Raw genomic sequence first — 21,140 nt, 5'->3', positions numbered from 1 at the left:
TCTCTGTCACCCGGTTCAAACGCAGGGAGCGTAGTGTCCACAGCGCATGGCAGGTTGTCAAGGCTAGCGGTCTTCCAGTCATAGGATTGAGGGTGTTGAATAAACGTTCAAATTTTTCGACACAATGGCCATCTAGATTTAGTTTCGAAAGTGGTCGCTGCAGCCAGTGGGAAGGCTAATTGGGTTGAAGGGGGACTAAGCAGTGACCGAGGGAGGGGAAACCAAGCCATTTGAGGAAAGTAAACAAGCTGATGAGAAGTGGTGTCATATTTCAGGAGGGGGAGAGAAAAGGCCTGCGCTGGGGAAAGATGTTTTTTTCTTCAGGCAACATTCGTTCCCACGCTTTTCTGACCCATGCGACCGCATGCGACGATGCTCGCCACAATGAATAGAAGTGCGCTAGCTACGAACGAAGATGAAAATTTCTGCTAAGGTATTATTATCAAGATTGAGAGATTTTTAAGGTTTTAAGACGAAATTCACGGCTATTTCCCGGTTTTTTCACGGTAGAGGAAATTCACGGCTAATTCACGGTTTTAAGGTTTTCACGGTTGAGTGGGAACCCTGTAATTATACTGGAAATCAGTCCTCCAAAGAAATGACAAATCAAGAGTTTTATCATTTTTTACAATTACTAGGTGCATAATAATTCAATAATAAAAAATGAATCAAAGTTTATTTGTTCACCTTGTACACATGGGGGTACTATGAATCAAAACTAGGGAAGGGCAAACCTAGCTACCCAGACGGCACAGAACCCTCCGTATCTAATTCGTATGTACATAGTACCCATTGACTAAGGGGATACTATGCCGCTTCGTCGCTTTTCGTCAATGGATAATTTCCATTCGCGGCCTGTCGACGAAGCGCGTACGCAGCATGTGAATGTCCGCTACTAAGCACGTACGATTGGATACGAAGCGCGCAGGAACACGGCACTCAGGCTAATCTCAATCGATAAGGTCGACATTAGATATATCGTAACTCGCACGATCGAAAAATGTATCGAACGCAACACAATCGATAGCTACCGACCGTAGCGAGAACCTTGATACGAATCATTATGAATTGTAAGTTCTCAATAGGTAAATAACACCATATCATGAATTCTAATTACCATGAAAGACTCACGACCGACAAAGTTTTGTCGGTTGTGAGTTTTTCATGGTAATTAGAATTCATGATATAGTATTATTTACCCATTGAGAACTTACAAATCTTACTCGGCCACTTAAATAACTCTGCGAAAAATGAGATTCTCATGGCTAATTCACGCACCCCCAGCATCCAGCATTGTTAAGTGGCTCGTACTTACTTGGAAACCTTGAGATGTTAATGAGAGTAAATTCTTATTAATTTTGACACTAAATAAGACATCACATAGCCCACGAGCATTAAAAAGCTTACCCTAAAGCCTGACGAAATAAAATTTTTAAATAAAAATTGCCGATGAAACAGGATTGCTGACACATCTGCTATTAGTATGATCGAATTCATCAAAATGCAAGCAAAAATTAACGTATAGTTCAGTCTCAGCTACTAAAACTTACCCATATTAGGCGCTAAAGTATTTGAAAAATTATTTGGGATGAGTAAAAGTCCCTAGGTCACTGCAGTAAATGTATCACCCTATTAAAAATATGAAAGTCCTGCCAAATCACCAGCATAAACACTTGTAAAATAAAACATGTTATCTCTTAGATCACACCTCCGATTTTATACTTACTTTGCATGAAGTCACCACCGCAAGAAATTTTAAAGAGGCAGGAAAGAAAAAACCCACAGAAATACAATACATATATTATGTATTTTCTATTGTCAACCACAATAATATTTCCAATTTTCTCTTCTATCCCACATCTAATTTAGCGAAACAATTACTCTTATTCTCTTTCGAATAGAAAATTATTTAAAAGAGGACTGGTCGATACATACAAACTATCGTCAATACTTTCTCCGATGAACGTCCACTATCACTGCACCAACTTGCACAAATCAAATCCACATCCACAAATATGTCACTTCTGCCACAATGTCTGTCTTCTTGGCGACAGGTAACAGTGAAGCAATGGTACCTTCCTCCAATCTGGGCACCTCCAATTCAGCAAGAATTTTCTCCTCGTCTTCTCGTCCAAGGCCACAGATTATTTTCTGATATCACAAGGTGCGATGTGAAGCTCAGACACCTAAAATTAATAAATAATAAAATACCATGTAACTTATTAGGTCAAATCATTTCCAATTTTTGGTATTTCTGCATGAGAAATCAAATTACTAGGCTCGTAAATATAGTAAATATTTTTATGCCTGATATTTTTATTGTTTTAAACTATAGCATAAGATAATTTGAAATGATGAAATCCGACGTGTAATACACCATAGGGCAAGCTAAGAAGCAATATTCGAACCTATAAACTTGGCAGCTTATTCCTATAGTTTCTCCTTTAACCACACGTTTACCGAATGAATTAATACAAAAAAGACAACTAAAATGCAAGAATTTTCAAAAGAATTGCTGCTACAATATTTTGAATCACCATTTTTAGTACTGAATAGTACTATAGTACTTCAGTACTGAATAATTCGGGATGTTGATGCATCAACATCCCGAAGCCACTTCTAACTTAAAATTACATCCAAATAATTACAGCGAGAAAGAGTACATACCTCACAGCTTTTCGTAGGGGTGAAATGTTTTCTTCTTATCGCCCAAATGCACTTCTTCTTCAACTCAGGATCTTTTGGAAAGCTAAAACCTTGAACCATGTCCCGGAGTTTCCATTACGTCATCCCGACAATAAACACACGAAAGGCATTTTTAACAAAAATATCTCACAAACACGTTTCTGAAGCCCAGTGAATGAAAATAAAGAATAAGGGAAACTTCACTATTACCAGACACTCTATTTTTCACAAACTTAACCACAAAAATCCCTGAAATGTGGTAAGACGTTACGTAAACGACGCGATCTCCAACGCCTTGTGCTAGCTTGTGAAGACATGTGATCTTTCTAGGAGGATATGGCACGATGGCACCAGATGGCACCACCCGCGTAAGAAAATAGTCCCAGACCGAATACAGTTTTATCGATGAGATACAATTTTATCGATGCATATGAATTTGCCAGTCCTCTTGCATCTTTATTCGTCATTAAAGGAAATAAAGAAACAAAACCTTCTAAGTAACTTCCTAAGCGCGATTTTTGTATCTTGATTGTCCACCCTCGTATTTAGGTACGAAAACTTCCTGTGCCGTCTGGGTAAGGTCGTTGTTAACTTTTTTGCATAGAAAAGGTTAATGAAACCAACATTTTAAGGAAGTTATGACAACAATTCATTAGTTTATATAAGTATTTGCTGGAAAAAACAATGATTTTATTTTAGTTCCATTTCTTATACTAATATAAGTTTTCTTCAGAAGAAAATTTGTTCATAACTTTAGTTATGAACTAAATTTTTTGCTTCTAGAGGGGGGGGCAGTTTTCGCTCTTTCAATTTGAAGATAAATATTAATCCAACTAAGTAAAATGGATCACATATGCCCATGCATGTACATGCAAAAATCAGTTCAGTTTCAAATTATTTTTGCAGTTCCTTTGTAACTGCACCCTTGCAGTTTACATTTCAAACGTGTGCATCCAAAGCTCTAACGAGATAGGACACCTGGTGATGTCACATGCAAAACAATCCTATTTTTGTCAACTGGATGGACCATATGGTCTCATCCTAGCATGCGTTCAGGTTTCCATTGCCAATAATACCCTAAAACAGCCATTTAAATTACATTTCCCGAGGAAATTAAGAGAACAATTATGGGGACTGTGGATGGAGACATATGGTACACGAAGACTTATTGCGTAGATTTTCAAAGCATTTGATTCTGAAGAAATGCAAATTTTTAATGAGCTCACCAGCATCAGGACACCTAAATTCACCATCAAAAAGACCTCAATTTATATCACCATTGTCAATATGAAAATGAAATTAGACCATGGCATTTTTTAAATTTTACCTCCTTCCGGAGTATCAAAGCTCAGCATATCACTGGGAGGACCATTGTAGCGACCATTGTAGACAAGTATTCTGGCATGGTTTTTGGTGTTAGGGATGAACTTATTCACAACAGCACGCAAGGAATCTCCTTTAATTTTTATCTCCCTGGGGTTGGACTCTCCTTCCCTGTCTGTCCAGGTATGGATCTGTGGAGAGATTATCACCATTATGACCAGTTTATCACAAATGATACACGCATTCAAAGCTCAATAATGAATGCATGGCCAAGTATGGTTAATAAAAACACACAGACAACTGAAAGAAAAGAAAATATGATGATATAAACATACCTCCTCTACCCAACGAAAGAAGGGGAAATGAAAATTAGGTATATCTTTTTTTTATTAATAAATTATGTCTTGTAGACAAAGGGCCTTTCAAAGAGGTGACATAAAGATTTTATTTTCAATTCAATCACTGATAACTCTTGGAGAGAAATTCCTATGTGAAGTACCGTATATGCTTGTGTAAGAGGCGCACCCCTATTTTGAGCATCGAAATTATAAAAAAAAAAATTTTGCGACAATTTTTATCCTACCGTGCGGTGTGGCAGGCGTATGCCCGGAATTTCGACAGTTATCGAAATTTCCTCTTTCAGTACTATTTGAAAGAGGAAATTTTGATAACTGCGGCGGTAATAGCGGCATAAGAGGGAGTAGAAAGAGTTACGATCCTCTCTTCGCATACGCCATCGCTCTATGTTGCTTGTCCTACTCACGAACAATTTTGTTTAAAAGCTCTCGCAGGAGTACTGCAATAGAATAGCATCCGTGAAAAATTTTAAGGCAAAACACGACAGGCACATAGCATGAACCTTCCCAAGAGATTGGACAACAATCGGGGCAATCTCAGCGCCGTAGGATAATAACCACGGCGTAGATTTAAGGACCCGACGAAAGGCAACGACGTCACATGCAAGAGCAGACGTGTTCTTCCCTTGCTCCTTCGCTCATAGCCTCGTAGCTTGAAATATGGAGGGGAGGAAGCGCGCTCCTTCCCCTCGACCTATCCTTCAGCGCTCTTCACTTATAAGCATTTCCGATTTCTTCTATCCACCATTTAGTCCAACAATGAACACACTCGTTCGAATTTTTTAACCGCAGGTTTTGACACCAATATAATTTTCAGTTGCAAAAATCATCATATTAGCGTCTGAAGATGAATTTTGAAATATCAGGTGCTCAGCGTAATGGAAATAGCTCGGCAAGACAATGTTGACTATTAACCAGGTATGTCCTTCAAAACTACGCGTTTCTATACGTTTGATAAGCGATTACTGTATGCAGTATAAATGCCGCAGGATGCCCACTCGTGGCAGTGAATTTAGCGCGCGCTCCGGAGCGAATCACCCCGCGCGATCTTTTCAACGTTCACTTCTGGTGTACCGACGTGACGGCGCGATGCTTGCAAGAAATTCAAACAGGAGCATTTTAAAAATACGTCACAATGGGAGAAACTCCCCTGCCTGCCGCTTGATTTTGACCCAGGGTTTCAGATGACTGACTCACGCTGAAAACCAAGGCCACTCAGTTCCCCTTGGACTTGCGACCGGTGAAGGGGAGGGGAGAAGATAAGAAGTTTGTGTAAGAGGCGCACCCCCATTTTCGGCTGCAATGTCTGGGAAAAAAGGTGCGCCTCTTACACGCGCTTATACGGTAATTGTTTTACAATTTTTAGATGCGATCAGCAATAGCTCTCCTCCATAATAAGGGAGGATAAAGATAAATATTCACTAGCATATAAATATTCACTTTTTTTAAGACGAAGGATCATAAGATATGGCACACACAGCTTTTGAAGGCAACACCATTGCTATTAATTCATAAAGAGAAATTATCAAAAGAAGCGATTTTTTTTAAAAGGCTTTTCAAAAATTTCAACCCCATTCACCAATAAAAATGAAAGAAGGGGAGTTATTTATTTTAGATAAATAGCCACTGAGAATGCCCACAACATCCTTTTGAACACAATACAATCAACAGGAATTATTTCAATAGCGAAAAAATTCATAATTTTAAGACTCTCTTGGAATTTAATCAAGAGGTGCGAGTGATCTGATATCAACATTTTTTTCTATGTCATAAGGGGTAACAAGTGACAACTTTTCTGTGCAAATGCTATTCAATATTGAAATTTCCAGGTATTCAACTCCTCAATACCAACAATTGATTTAACGTACTTTAATTTGACACAGTGCTCATATTTTGGTCCCTCAAACTGCGTAAAATCAAGTTTTACTGTATTCTGTTCTAATGCAAACACTTTTTGTGCAATTTCCAAATATAATTACATTTCTTCATGAATATCTAACTTAGTCGACAGTTATTTCCTCCAAATACAAACCTTATATCCTTTGAAGTTGCCTCGAACAGACTCTGGACTTACTGCTGCCCAGCTTAAAAGACCACTGGTGGCACCGGTTACTTGAACAAGTGTGAAATTCTTAGGAGCTTGAGTTGGAACTGGAATATAAATATAAAAATTAGCACAAGAACACAGAAACACACACATATATAAACAGTGGAACCTCGATCTGTCATTTTTCAGGGGGATGGATGAAAAGAACGATGAATGCGGGAAAATGATAAATGCGGGAATGGTTGTCCAGGTTGCCTATGTCCCAGGATCCGCTGGATTTTTGCGAATTGACATCCATTAATGGATTCAAACGAGATTTCATCTGATTACAGGAATATTATTACTTTATCGAAACACTTAGGTCATACTGTTGATTCGACTTATCTCTCTTTCTAATATCCTAAGGGAACAAGCCGCCTTGCTAAAAAATTTTTGAACTCCACTCGGAATTTTCACTGCTATTTCACTGTAAAAATTCTTATCCATCAAATGCCATTTCAAGTACACGTATTTACGCGAGAAATGTGTGTGTTATGCCTCAAACAACTGATTTCGCCGTCGCAGTGATTGGTTATGAGATGGATCAAGAAGGCCAAAAATAGTTTATTATTGGAAATGTTCCTTTCTAGCAATGAAATTTTTAATATGATTGAGGCAATGTGGCCTTAATCGTCAGCGGCACACCCACCTGATCCTCGGCTTCATCCCACGTCTTGTTTTCACCTGGGATCTCGCTCTACCCCCCACCCCTGCCGTGATGTGCTACCGGACATACCGAGGCGTTCTGCAATATTCACGCATTCTAGCCCGGATTCTTTTCTTCATCATCAATTATTTTGAGTCCATCTTTTAAAGTTCTCACTTGTGTCTTCGGAAGGGCTATGGTCCGAAGACGAATAAGAATAAAACTAATAAAAATGAAACCGGACTCCATTGAACCCACACGGAAAACACTCGCTAGTTTTAAGTCAACCCACCCCGGAAAGTACGGAACCACTCGAACGAGGTGAAGTTCGGCACTACTGCTATCGCGTACGGCGTAGGCAGAGCTTACTGCAGAGGGTGAAGCATGACCATATGACTGCGCAATTAAATTTTATATCCTATAGAGAAGGCAACTTACCCACTCATTTCCAACAATAAGTAGCGTAGCTCTAGATGAGCAGATGAATTCAGATTGCTAGCCGAGAGAAACAAAATATCCTGAGAAGACATCGCTTCGTTAGCAACTCAGACAAGTGAAACTTGTAGCATAACTCGTAAGTTGTAACCAGACTCGTAATTGTTTTCGAAAAAAATCTCATCAACTGCCGTGAAGCTCACTATCAGCTGCGAGGATATCGGTATTCGCCAGAAATCACCATCGTATTATTCCAACTATTTCCTTGCTTAAAATGCTTAAATAACGTTAGAAATACGTCGTGTTTGGTATCAATCTTTACTGAATTACGTGCACATCACTAATATCTCAATATAATAAAAGTATAATACCAATTGCCGAAATTCATTTTTAGATACCTTTTGGGCTAATAGGTGATTCATGCAGCAGTTGACCTCCACCTTTGAAGCGAGTCGGCTAAAAAAAAGTTAGAGGTCGAGAGAGGGGGAGGCGTGAAAAAGGTTTCTTTTGTTCTCGAGTAACTTGATATTTTCTTTCGAAGCTAAGGTCGTCGTAATACGATCCCTGCTCGAGCTGGGACCTTTTTTTTTCGGAGAAGAAGAAAGCTTCAACCGGGGGGGATACCGGATCTTGGGAAATGCGCTTATGTAACTATCCCACGGCACTCTGCTTCTCCCTATCGCATTTCAATCTCCTGGGGAAGATTCAAACTGTGTCTGTTATGATTAGCCATAAATAAAACGTTGTAAACACTTCGTCTCATTTTTATCAAACGATGAATGCGGGAAAATTATTCGACGGGACCGCGATCTTCAAACGATAAATGCGGGAAAACGATACTTCGGGGAACGATAGATGCGGGAAAAAATTACATTGTCTTTATGGAACTTAATATGGGACCAGGAGCGGCGAACGATGAATGCGGGAACGATAAATCGGGGTTCCACTGTATATATATATATATTTAATTGAGAACCATGTCCATTACACCCTGAATCACATGGTTATCAATTCTGTCCCTCAGAGAATGATAACTCTAGCAATAGTTTTACAGGGACCAAAAAATTGATTGCTCACACAATTTTTTTTCTCAATAACACAGTCATTCAGTGGTTCCCTTTCCCATGACTTCTTCCATTGCTTTCTGTGTTTACCACTGTTTGTCCACTAAAAGTCAAAGGCGGCATTACGTTTGTTCTTGGCCACAGGATGGCTGAAATATGGTGCCAGTGATGCATTCAGCAATGGGAAAATCAGCAGTATTTATTAAGACTACACTGACATCAATAATTGATCAAAAAACGAATTAAAGTGCAAACTTTTGTTAAAAAATAATAAAGCTGCTTCCAAAAATACTTAATTTTCAGACAATTATCAATCATCATGACCATATATGCTTTTTTTAAAGTAAATAGTGTCAATAACAGTGATTCACACAGAAGCTGACTATCATGAAACATACTGTCAGCCTACCTGTCTGGAAACAGTTGATTGAGTGCTACAGTAGAAGTGTTGAAACGTTTCGCAACAGACCATAGGTAACCTAGCATGACTATCTGAACTTTGGCCAATTATCAATGAATGATAGTCCATAACAGTATTCCGAGAAATGACTAAGTGCTCAAAAAGAAGGTCAATGGAGCAGTAACAGTGAAGGGGAACACTTACTCATCTTGAATGCACCCATTGTTGTTAGAGCAAGTGAAAAAATCCTGAATCCACAGGAGCAGACAACTACACAGCATATCCTTCATCTCTCAGAATAGAACAGATGGTTGAGCGCAAAGCTAATCGCTTGTGAGGTCTTCCAAATGATCATTTGGGATAGGGGGATCACTTCCTTCGCCCTGTTAGCTATGGTGTTTAACTTAACACTAACTTTTCAATGTCACTGATATAATTCTATGGGATTCCAAAGTAAGGATTCTATGCAAAATTTTGAGAATGAGTCCAAACTTTCACTCAAAATCCTCTTAAAACATGGATGATTGCTGCAGGAACCTCATGTGATTCACTGAGAAACAGCAGCACTACGTGTTGGACACTCATGTGCCACATAATTCTTTAGCATCTAATTTTGCTGCTCTCACTAGTCAAGAAAATTAGACATACAGTAGAACCTCGGTTATACGACCCTCAGTTATACGATGACCTCACTTATACGCCGATTTTTTTTGGTCCGGTGAATAACCCCATATGAACCCATGTATTTCCAACCTCAGTAATGAAACTCTTCACCTATACGACGACCTCGGTTATGAAACGTATTTTTCCAGTCCAATGTGATAAAATACCTCACTTGTACGACTTGTCAGAGAACTGATCTACGAGAAGATTGCGGTAGGTGCGCCGATTTTAGTCACAGGAGCGGGGGTAGTATGCGCTCATTACATAGATATGTCAATGAAGAATAATAAGTTTTAATTATGAGCGATGCTGTTTATTAGATATTAATTTTAACTGCAGTAGATGATCGTTAATCCGGAATATCTATCTCTAACGGAAGATTGTGTAGAATTTTCCAAGGTTATGCTTCCCGTCGCCCAGCGAAATAACACCCAAATGAGCCGTTAAAAATCCTCGCGTATCAAAATTTTGGCTTCCAAGGTCATCCAAAAAAGATTATCGAATTTGTAGTATGGACGTAAGCCGTTGGTGATTCAACACGATGGCGAAAACAGCATGCGTGGACTCATTCCGCGGGCTAATCCCTCATCCGCGGGATGAATTGAGCCGGAGGAAAGTTGCTTACGCGGCGCGCAGATCAAAACTGACCCAACTTGTATCTGCGGGTTTAAATGAAATATAGTTTGACCTTGACTGCCTGGTGGCAAGCGTTTATTTTGTAACTGAAACGAGAGTTAGTACGAAAGCCCTCGGAGAATAACTCGCGTCGTCAGTAGTAACGTAATCATTAAAGTCAAATTCAAAACGCGAGAGATAAGGCAGTTCCTTTCGACTCAGGAATGACTTATAAGCATTATATCGAAGTACAAAATCAGTCTGGTGTTGTTTTCAGATATGGGGAAGCAAAATATTACGTGAAGATGAGTCACACGGCTTGTGAGTCGAAGTTCCCGGCGCTGAATTCGCGGAAGAATGCCGGCAGAGAAGCTATACCCGGTAGATTCAATCTATTATTACTAAAATGTCATGGGAAAATTCTTTTTTAGTGCGTAAACATTATTGAGAGGGGAGATTTTTCCGGGCTCTTAATCTATTTTTGTCCATTCATCACTGACAGCAGTTGCGCGATTATTTCAAATGCTCACTTAAAAGTTTTCTAAGCACCGGAAAAGTGAACTTAGTCACGGAATATCCGGGGTACCAGTGGCGTAACTAGGAATATGCTTTGGGGGTGACGGTAGTACCGGGGGGGGGGGTGGGGGGGGGCGGCTTCACCCCCCACCCCTCGGAGGCAATAGGGATTCCCGTAAAATTTAAAAAAATGGCATGCCTGTAAATATGTTCTACATCATTTTGGCACATAAAATAACTTTAAGTAGATGCAGTTGCTGTTTATCAAAGCTAGACTTGTGTTTAAATTTTTTTAAAATTTCTCTGAGGCTTTGGAGTGGAATCCATCCCCTCATCCCCCAACCATAATTACGCCACTGCCAGGTGCTCCATATTATCTATAGCATGGTATTTAGAGGGAGAAAACTGACAGCTGGGGTCATTTGCGCCATGAGGTAAGAGAGGGAGTATAGAAACCCTGTGTTGGAATTAGCCAGGTTGTAACGATAGGCTTAACCAGGGCTTAATGTCCCATCTGCCGGACAGTGTGTTGCACTGGAAGTTCCGTCCACATTACTCTCAAGCAGGGATAGAGCCATCTCTGAAAACTTTCTGCCTCTGCCATTAACCCGGGTCCATAGGGTGTGAAGCCTTCGTGATGCATTAGTGAAATTTTGCTCCCTATACCATTTTTCCGAACTGACGGCGGCTGGGTGGAAAATAGAAACTAGCCAATGAGAAGCGCCTACCCTTCCACCCCTCCATCCCCTTCCCTTTTCCCCTCCATCCGGCCGACCGGCGTTGCCATCCTTGGGAATAACGGTACTTTTGGGGCCGGCAGAACGAGTGCTGTGCGATCTCCAAAGATTCGGCTTGGCAACACTGCTAGCTGGAGAGCGATGTGCACTGCTCGGAGTTCGGAGAGAGACTGCGGGCTCTTCTGCACTTTCTCCTGTCGCTCTTCTGTGATTGGCTAGAAGAGTGGGTGGGTTTCGAGCACGCTAAAGGTCAGCCGCCGTCAGTTCAGAAAAATGGTATAATTACGGGGTTAATTTGGATGACTTTCCTCAGGTATTTCATTTCTTCAATCTCCAATCTGGGGTTTGCCTATAGGTGGTAAAATGAATTTCCTGAAAACCGCTTTTTATGAGTCAACTTTTTAAAAAAATTGGCTTCTCTGTGAACATTTAGTGTCATCATTCCGAAATCTCTCCAGTGTGATAGCCTTGCAGCTTAGTACCAGAAATGCTAGTTGTTCAACCGTCGGTAAAGTTGTTCAGGAATGTAAAATTATATTTCTCTTAAAGTAACACATCATCTCGGGTGTTACTTTTGAGAAAATAAGATCATTAGGCTTCAATTTCTTGCCTCCAAATGAGTAATTGCATCCTGGAGACAAACCAGCCCCTATAGGAAAGGATTTCATGCTAAATACCAAAAAACCTCACATATGAAACTTCCTCACTTATGAGACTTTTTTTGGTTTTCCGCTGAAAGTTTCATAAGTGAGGTTCTACTGTATAGTGAATTAACTGTATAGGATATAATTGGGTTTCATTTATCTGCCCCAATGATGCCTTACCCTAATGAAATGCATCTGAAACGAGCTTGCAACCAACCTGCAGTCTTATTTATTTATCGCATGGTTACCCTGAGAGTTATTCATGCCAGATAATATCAGCGATGAAATGAAAGAACCACGTAGCACAAAAAATCACTTGCTATGGTCCTACCCTAACTATAGGACTACAACAATATTAATTTCTAATGAAGAGTCTCAATGATAATGGTATTGGTTCTAACTAACATCAACTGTTTCAAGAGCCAGAAACTAAGTCTTGACTTGACAGTATATTATTTCTTCAATTAATACACATGACACATTTCATTAAGTAAAATTAAAATGCAATGGTTTAATATAAGACAGTGAATACAATGGCATGATAGCATAAAATATGCAAAAATACATTTCCATGTCGAGTGTACCAAAAGCAGGATGACACAAAAAGATTGTGGTCAAGCCACAACTTGGGATACTAAGATTTGTTGCACAAGACGAAATAGGGTAGTTTCCTTCATCAAAGAAAATGAAAGGCATTGATTGCCATTCGTTACCCACCATTAATGTATTCTTAATATACAAAATATTTGGTTTTAGAAATCGCAGTTTAGACGAATGGCAATGGTCAACTTTATCCACATTTGAAAACGGCCAGATTGGCACCCATGCGATGCCACTCTACGTCACAGGGACCTAGTTTCTATACGAGTAGATAGCAGTTTTACATCGTTTGAGATTACCAATGCATACATGAGGCACAGAGCTCAGGGAAACATCTCTAAATAATCACCTATTAAAACTGCCCATTGTCAGAAAGTTTCCTTTTTGTTAAGTTTTAGTTTGATAAAAAATTAATAATCCTTATTTAAGCCAAGCGCTATCTGTTAGCAGGGTATTCTGCTACCTACTAGCAGCCTGCATCGCAGCAGCGCACATATCCTCACCCCAAGGTCACCTCACATGGCAGTGGCAGGTACCAGAATGACGTCACATGGGCTTTCCCAGCATTCATACTTAGCTGTCCCGTTTTCACACACTTGAAAAATGTCACTTTTCATTTAATCGCAAAAAACAGATATCATCATTTAAAAATCTAAAAGCGTGAAATGCGTACTCCAGGAGTAATAATATTTCGATTCAGGCAATAAAAATATAATAGGAAACCAACCCCATTGAATCAATGGAAGCTATATGATGAGCAGCTTATTTAGAAATATCAACTGCACATTTAGATTCAAATGGTTTTTGTTCACACACACATACCATCTTCTCCGGAGTATCCAATAGCTTCCTTGGGTGAAACATTCGCCTCCCCCCGCTCATTGATGGCTACAACTTTGATTCGATATCGCTGGTAAGTGGGCTGATTTGAAATCAGAAGAGATGAATTCTCCCACTTATTTATATCCCGTGAATTCCATTCCTCACCCGGGATATCCTTCTTCCAGTATACACGATACATGAAGTTTGGTGCATTGTGTTCTATTTCAGGCATTGGCTGTGAAATAAATTGATAAACTAGCATTAAATCAAAACCATCCTTTACTAATGATTATAACTTATTATCTACAACAAATAACTACATATAATGATGATAAGCTATAAGGTCATGATTACATATGTCTCCATACATTCAACTTTATCAGTTTAACCTCCAAGTTATGAACCTCTAAATTATGAAATGACACCAACTAACAACTTTCCTGATCCTGACCATGCATGTAGGGAAAGCCATCAATAACACCCTCCCACTTTCAGCAAAACCTCTGTTTCATTGACTTAAGATGTATATATCCAGTCCCCAGGAATATTTACACTTCTATTTAACGAAATACAGTAATTCAACAATGGTCCGCGGGAATGGAAGAGCTACTCGATCTGTTATAAATAAGTGCAAGATAACATTTTAAACCAGAGCAAAGAAACTTGATGCTGGTTTCCCACTTCTCTTAATCATTCACTACCAAAACTGCTTATCAAAGTGATAGCTGGCAAAATTTCTCCCATTTTGTAACATAAAAGTTTCAAGACATTGTATTGGCATTAAGAGACCATGCGTGACATTTCCACTTCTTGATTAGTATATCTCTCATAGTAAGGTAGCAGATACAGTGCTGCCAAACAGTTCCACCGCCCCAAGTAAATAATTCAGCCACAACCAGGTCACTACACCTTTGACCAAGGGAATAGTAACACAGCCCTCTTCCACAAGTGAGGTTTCTCTCCTCTAACCAATGCTCACTCAGCCATATCTCTAAGTAAACATGTCAAGGTCTCGGGACACCCAAATTTTTAACCCAATGAAGTTACAGACACTTCTACATAAACTGACAAAAAATTTGATACAGTGGAACCTCGTTAAAGCGAGTACGGGCTATAGCGACACCCCCGCTATTACGAGAGATAGCCGATGCACCGTCAATTGACCCTATAACATGCATGTTAAAAAATTCATTTTTACGAGACCCTTTCGGTGTTGGCTCTCGCCATAGCGAGGGTTTCATCGCCGGAAGACTTTCATCAAGACTCCTTAACCTCTGTAATTGCTAGCGATCTGTTAGAAATGAAGTTAATGGAGTGCTCAGTCTCAAATTTATGTGGTAAACTGTCGTTCGATAAATATAATGATTGACGAAACAATGCTTTGCATGATTTTTATTCAGTGCGGCGCTTATAAATTGTTTGAATAGTTAGTCGTTATTTGAGTAAGGAAATTTAGTGATGCAAAAAAATATCGCCTTTCGTCTGGATTTATGCTTACGTTTATCGGATAGATGTTTATCTGTCGCCGCACCACTCCTGTTCCTGTTTATCTGTTCGCAACAGGTATATTGGCTATTATTTGCTCCACCTCCGGTAAAGCGACAATTCGCTATAGTGAGTGTTTATTAGTGCACCGTGAGGTGTCGTTATATCGAGGTTGCACTGTATCTGGTTGTGAGAAATATCTGATGTGACTCACCACCACTTTCATGCGTAAAGTATGTTTTGAACCACTTATAATCCCAAAAGGAACTTTTATAATCAAGAGCAGTTGCAAGAGTAGCATCAAGACACTTTACACGGTTTCAAAATGCGTGTGACAAGGCAGGACGAACCAAATGCATCAATTTCAGGAGTGAGATAAGTTTAACAATCACAACAGAGGCACAGAGTCCACAAAGGAAGCTAATTTAAGTAGAATATGAGCGCTGACACTGATAATGTACATGAGGGATTTTAGGGGCAGGGCTATGAATGTCTCATGACATGATTACTCCACAGTGTCTCCAGATCTTTGAGATAATGCAAAATATTATTACATGACATGAAATTTATCCAAATGTTTAAGATTTTTTACTATCTTTTTCATTCTACAAAAATGTTCAAATACTCATTACAACAACAAATTAATTTCTATTCAACTATCCTCAGAGAATATATATATGTAATAATATACTTTGGACAGAGAATATATCCCCCAGGTAAAACACTATCTCCACTGAATGAAATATTTGAAAATAAGAGTTTCTCTCACTATTACATTTTTCCAGTAGAATGTTCTTGGTCATAGCCGTTAGATCCATTGCCAGTTGGAAATCTAAAATTTGGATTCATACAAATATCAGTAATAAAGTTATCTTTTTACATAGTATCCATGTACTTATGAATGACTTTAAAAGAATCAAATGCTCTTCAAACCTATAAAGTGAACCTGAATTTCACCGACAGTTGGTTTCTTTCTACACTCAATTCCCCTTGCAATATCCCCTTAATTTGTCAAAGTTTATTGATAGTCCTCAAATTTCATAACACTGCCGGTTTTTAAACTTCACCATTGAGGTATTTGCAAGATATTGATGCTCAGTCCCTCTGACCATTACTTATTATTTCCCTAGGTGTGATTACGATGATTAATTGAACTGGAATCAGAAATGAAAAAAATGGGAGACAACCCATCCTTAATGAATACCCCAATGGTGGGCATTCCCAATTATTATATGAGAAATAACAGGGACAGGAAAACAAGTAAAAAATATTTTCAGCCAGTACTAAACTACTTTTTTTCTATGCCATAATGTCTTCATTAGAAATTTTTCTTTTATTTGTGGATTGATCAATTAAAAAAAATGAAGACCAGTATTTTTCCATGCATCGATCAATCATTTACTTCTCTAAAAACAAAAAATTGATGGCCTTAACCCTTGTGCACATAAGTTGATGACCTTATGAGCTCACATTGATTGAGTCACCTCTCCTCAGCTATTTTTTGGCCTCACACATGGGCCTTGTGTGGTTCACTGTAGTTCAAACTTTTGTGAGCAATTTTTCCCTCAATGAATCAGAAATCAAATGATGTCATCATGCAATGAAAAGTAGGTAGAAAATTTCAATTTTATTCATTTTAAAAGTGGACTACACTTTGAATGAAATGTTTTTGTTTGTGTGTGGGTCTGAATGAACCATCGATCATTTGAAATGTTGAAATTGGAGAATTATTTACAACAACTTCATGCTCCTAACAAGGAGGCTAACAGCATAGATATTGGTTGTGAAACCCGTTGTTAATAATCCCAGGGTAGCTAATTTAACAAAAGAAGATCAGTGCTGTGCTACTGGATTGGTCAATTCTCAGAGGAAAAGGTAAAAAATAAAACAACAGATCAACCCTCAACAAAATGTTTACAATAGCATAAAGAACACTGCCACCATATATGATCGAATCTTGCACCTTTTTTACTCAAAATACTGGACATGTTACATTGGTGATATTTTATAGAATAATCATTAAACTGCTTGATGAGTAACTCATTCAACCCAAATAACACAAAGGATACCTTCTAATCACAAACCTAGTGATTTAAAGAAATGAGGGTCCTTTCAACATAGTAAATTAGATGTTCCACTATTTAAAATGGGAAGAAAAACAAAAAAATAACAAAAAAGGTGTAAGATGTTTACACCACTTTTTTCCACCAGAAAACCATAGCATGAAGGCACAGGGCCTATTTTTTAAAATAAAATTCTACATTGAGAAAAAATAGCAAATCTTGTTCTAAATCCAAACCAACAATAGCTAATCTATATGCAGACAAAAATATGCCTATTTTGAAAAAGAAATCATGCAATTGACTTAGACAGGGTACAAATACAAGAAAATGACTACTTTTATAAATAGAAGTTTACAATGTGTTGATCCCTGGACTATTTCCCAACCATTACTATAGAAAAGCATTACATACCGTCCAGCTAATCACCAAATTATCTGGTTCTGTTCCCATTCCTTCAACATGGTCTGGATTTTTGCTTGGGACATCAGGTTGAGTGGTGCACACATCTGAATGCATTGAAGGGAATGAAGGCCCTATTTTGTTCCAAGCAATCACCCTGAAGGTATAGTTGGCCCAAGGACTCATTGCAACCTGAAATTAAAACTTTTTATTAGAAAAATGAAAAAATAAAGAGAAATTGCATAATGATAACAGTGAATAATTACAGAGAGAAAATTCACTGCCTTAGTAAAACTTATCAATTCCATCACCACTGGCAAATAAGAACGTATAAATACTGAAGTAAATGTACAAGCCATTAAATTTTCCTAGGGGCAAGTTTACACAATGCTGGCCTGATTCTTGACTGATCCTCAATATCTTGTGAAAATAGCCCCTAGAAGCAAGAATACGTCATGACTTGTGGCGTGCTAGATATAAAACGGTTCAGAAAAGTGCACTGCGTAAACCTGCCCCAGTGCCCGATGCATAAACGTGCCCTGGTCTACCCTACACATTCAGCTTTATTCACTTGAGTCAAGTATCTTCTGATACACAACAGTTTTTGTTCTGTCTATTGGAAGAACAAATAAAGTGGATAGTTTACCAACACATGAACATGCAACATATACTTGACTATGAGAAAAAAATGACGTTTCTAGATCCAGAGCACCAACACTCACCTAGTGATTTGGTAATCGTCATCGTGAATTCAACACGACTTGAAAATTGAATTTGTTTCAACTCAAAGGACATACATTTTGGGGTCATGGGAATCCTCAGAATGAGAACTTCCTCATCTTTAAAATTTTCATTGAGTACAATCGTGTGAATCACATTGATTATCACCAAACGCATTCCATTGCATAGTTTCGGTTGGTTTGGGTTTTGAAGCATTGTGAACTCCGAACCTACCTTCAGCTGTAAATTGTGCCGTGATAAGCCATGCACATCTAAGGACTTTAAAATTCAGATGGCTAGTTTGTGACTTCGTCTTTGTTTGCTACACAGTCAATAGATTTGAATCAATGCAGAGCACAAACTATTTGATCCTGATTTACAAAGTTTCAGTCATCCACATCTTCATTAGTAGCCCCCTTCATTAGTGAATTTACAAGAAACCACTGTGTACATTCCCATTCCTAGGCTTGTTTCAATAAATATTTACAATTGAAATATCTTTATAGATAGATAGCACACATGTGATGTCATTATTTATCTCTTCTGAATCATTTCATTCACTTTTTCAAATTCCCTCCTTTCATGTGACATGTGGAAAATAAAGGATGGAACTAAATACAATATCTCTAGGGTTCACCATATATTGCTGCCAGTTTACAAATGTATTTTCATCATTGGTAATAAGAAAACACAAAAAACATACATTTAATTGAGAGTTAAATTGAAACAGGTTGATACATATGCCTGTAAATGCAAACAAAAATTGCAATTAATTTAGTTTTTAATAACATTGCTTTGCCACCGATGGGAGTTGGTCATAAAAACTAACATAACATAAGTAACAATAATTCTTTGCTTTCACATTTTTTGATAGGATTAATTGCATAAGAGGAAATTTATAACATTTTTATTCCGTCATACTTGGCCTCGCTTCATTTCCCTCCCTGGTGATTTATATTCACGAAATTGTAATTCTATTAAGGAGATGAGATAAATTACTTGGTAGGTCGTATACCCACAAAAGCATAAAATATATTGTTTCTTACCGTAGCAAAGTAATAGATTCTGACGAATATGTTAACAAAAAAGAAAATTTACGGCTATAGAAAAATACATCAATGGGACCACAGCTCAACAACCAATCCAATAGATAGAGTGCTGAACTTGATAGCACTCAAGCAAGAATCGTCTGAAAAATTTGCACCACTGGCATTTGATCCAAGACCCAAAGGCTAAGAGGTCAGTGCTCTACCCACAACACCAGCTCAAGCTCCTTTGCGTCTTATTATCATGTAAGTAATCACTCAATCAGTTATTCAACCTGAAGGTTTATTTGAGGGTATACGTGAGGGTAGAGCTCACCCTAGACTCAGCCTCAGGGGTGCTAACGCACGCAAGCATGGAAAAGGGATTTAATTGGGGGGCTGTATCAAGGGTTCACCTGGGACCCTCTAATCAACAGCCAAATGCAAACTTCACCCACTGAGCCACCATGTTCCCATTGTAAGCAGTGAGTACCTTAACCTAACTCAAAAACTAGGTTCCTCATCAAGTAGCAGCTCCACTACACATTTTCCATCATATAAAGAACTACATACCATATTTATCTGAATATAGTCCCCCCTTTTTTTTCAAAACTGCCTGTGGTTAAATTAAAGGGGGGACTATATTCAAGCATATTTTTTTAATTTATTCCCAAAACTGAGGCCCCAAAATAAGGGGGGGGGACTATATTCAGAGGGCGACTATATTCAGAGAAATACGGTACTTTGTATAACCTCCATTTAATGATGCTTAGCACTCTACTACACAAGCAGTTTAGTCATACCTAGATCCAAAAGATTAACAGGCAAATAAAATACTCCACTCACAGTGTAAGCCATATCTGTAGCTGGGACTGAATCAAAAGCTTTCTCCCATGTGTCAGGGGTAAAGCTTGTATTGTATTCAATGGTATAACGGAGGATTGGGGCTCGGTTATCACCCATTGGAGTCCACTCTACTGATGCATCTCGTCTATTGCAAGTCACGGATTTAAGAGAGGGAGGATTTGGTACATCTGCAAAGTTAATAAGCATGTAGTTAATTTCAGAATTCCAGCCAATGAATAACTTTGAAAAGTAAAATTATTCACAACACACATACTCTAAACATCTGATCACCATCTAATTGTTAGGATTCTTATACCTTGAACTATTAGTGTTGCTAGTGCTCTAGCTTCATCCAAATCAGTTTTGGCAACACATGTATAAACACCAGAATCCAATTCTGAGGTTTTGGTGATAGTAAGGGATGAATCAGAAGCACGAACAAATCTTGGTTCTTCTTCAAAGTCCAAAGGTTGCCCATTATTGAGCCATTCTATTGTCAATTTCAAAGATGTGTCAGAAACAGCATTACAGCGGAAAGTGGCTGATGTTCCAGCAGCCACTTCATAGTCTTCTGGCCCCTGAACAATCTGAGTGTGTTCTGAAAAAAAAACATTAAATTATTCAAAAATCTATGTAATTGTCAAGAGAAAATACCCAAATTTCCTAAAATATTTTCAGCATATTTTTCCATTCATTAATTTTTTCAAACTTGCTCATTTTTTTAAATTTAGTCAGTTCTTATTGCATTCATGTTTTTCAGTTTATTGATCTGTCACCTTCTTGAGCTATTCACGGGGTAAAATCAACAGCCGTAACTCTTTCGCTGATAAATTGATGACTTCACGAGCTAACACCAAGCGATAACTACTCCTTGGCTTTGTGCATGGACCTCATGTAGTTCGATGTTATTTACACTAGTGAGTGACTCTTACACTCAATGAAAGATTCTTCCTGAGCAATTAAATGAACCAAAACTCAAAACTCATGAAAAGTGGGCGACAACTTTCACA

General features: G+C 38.5%; 2 protein-coding genes across 3 annotated transcripts in view; one reads left to right on the top strand and one right to left on the bottom strand.

Annotated features, from left to right (window-relative positions):
- LOC124157906 overlaps positions 1 to 21,140 on the top strand; it is a 137,116-nt gene that overhangs the window by 84,449 nt on the left and 31,527 nt on the right. The gene's annotated exons all lie outside the window — the stretch shown is intronic.
- The window catches only part of LOC124157902 (neuroglian), a 254,597-nt gene that overhangs the window by 206,562 nt on the left and 26,895 nt on the right, over positions 1 to 21,140 (bottom strand). For both annotated transcript variants that reach the window (XM_046532974.1, XM_046532975.1), the window contains exons 12-17: positions 20,447 to 20,728; positions 20,131 to 20,318; positions 17,552 to 17,731; positions 13,593 to 13,827; positions 6,397 to 6,515; positions 4,013 to 4,199 (exon numbers count right to left, since the gene is read on the bottom strand). In XM_046532974.1, coding sequence (XP_046388930.1) covers positions 4,013 to 4,199; positions 6,397 to 6,515; positions 13,593 to 13,827; positions 17,552 to 17,731; positions 20,131 to 20,318; positions 20,447 to 20,728 — 1,191 coding nt within the window. The remainder of the gene's footprint in view (positions 1 to 4,012; positions 4,200 to 6,396; positions 6,516 to 13,592; positions 13,828 to 17,551; positions 17,732 to 20,130; positions 20,319 to 20,446; positions 20,729 to 21,140) is intronic.

This window comes from Ischnura elegans, chromosome 4, assembly GCF_921293095.1.
Source record: "Ischnura elegans chromosome 4, ioIscEleg1.1, whole genome shotgun sequence".
NCBI classification, from domain to species: domain Eukaryota; kingdom Metazoa; phylum Arthropoda; class Insecta; order Odonata; family Coenagrionidae; genus Ischnura; species Ischnura elegans.
Note: the sequence above shows the minus strand (reverse complement) of the source record. Positions and strands in the feature narration are given on the sequence as shown.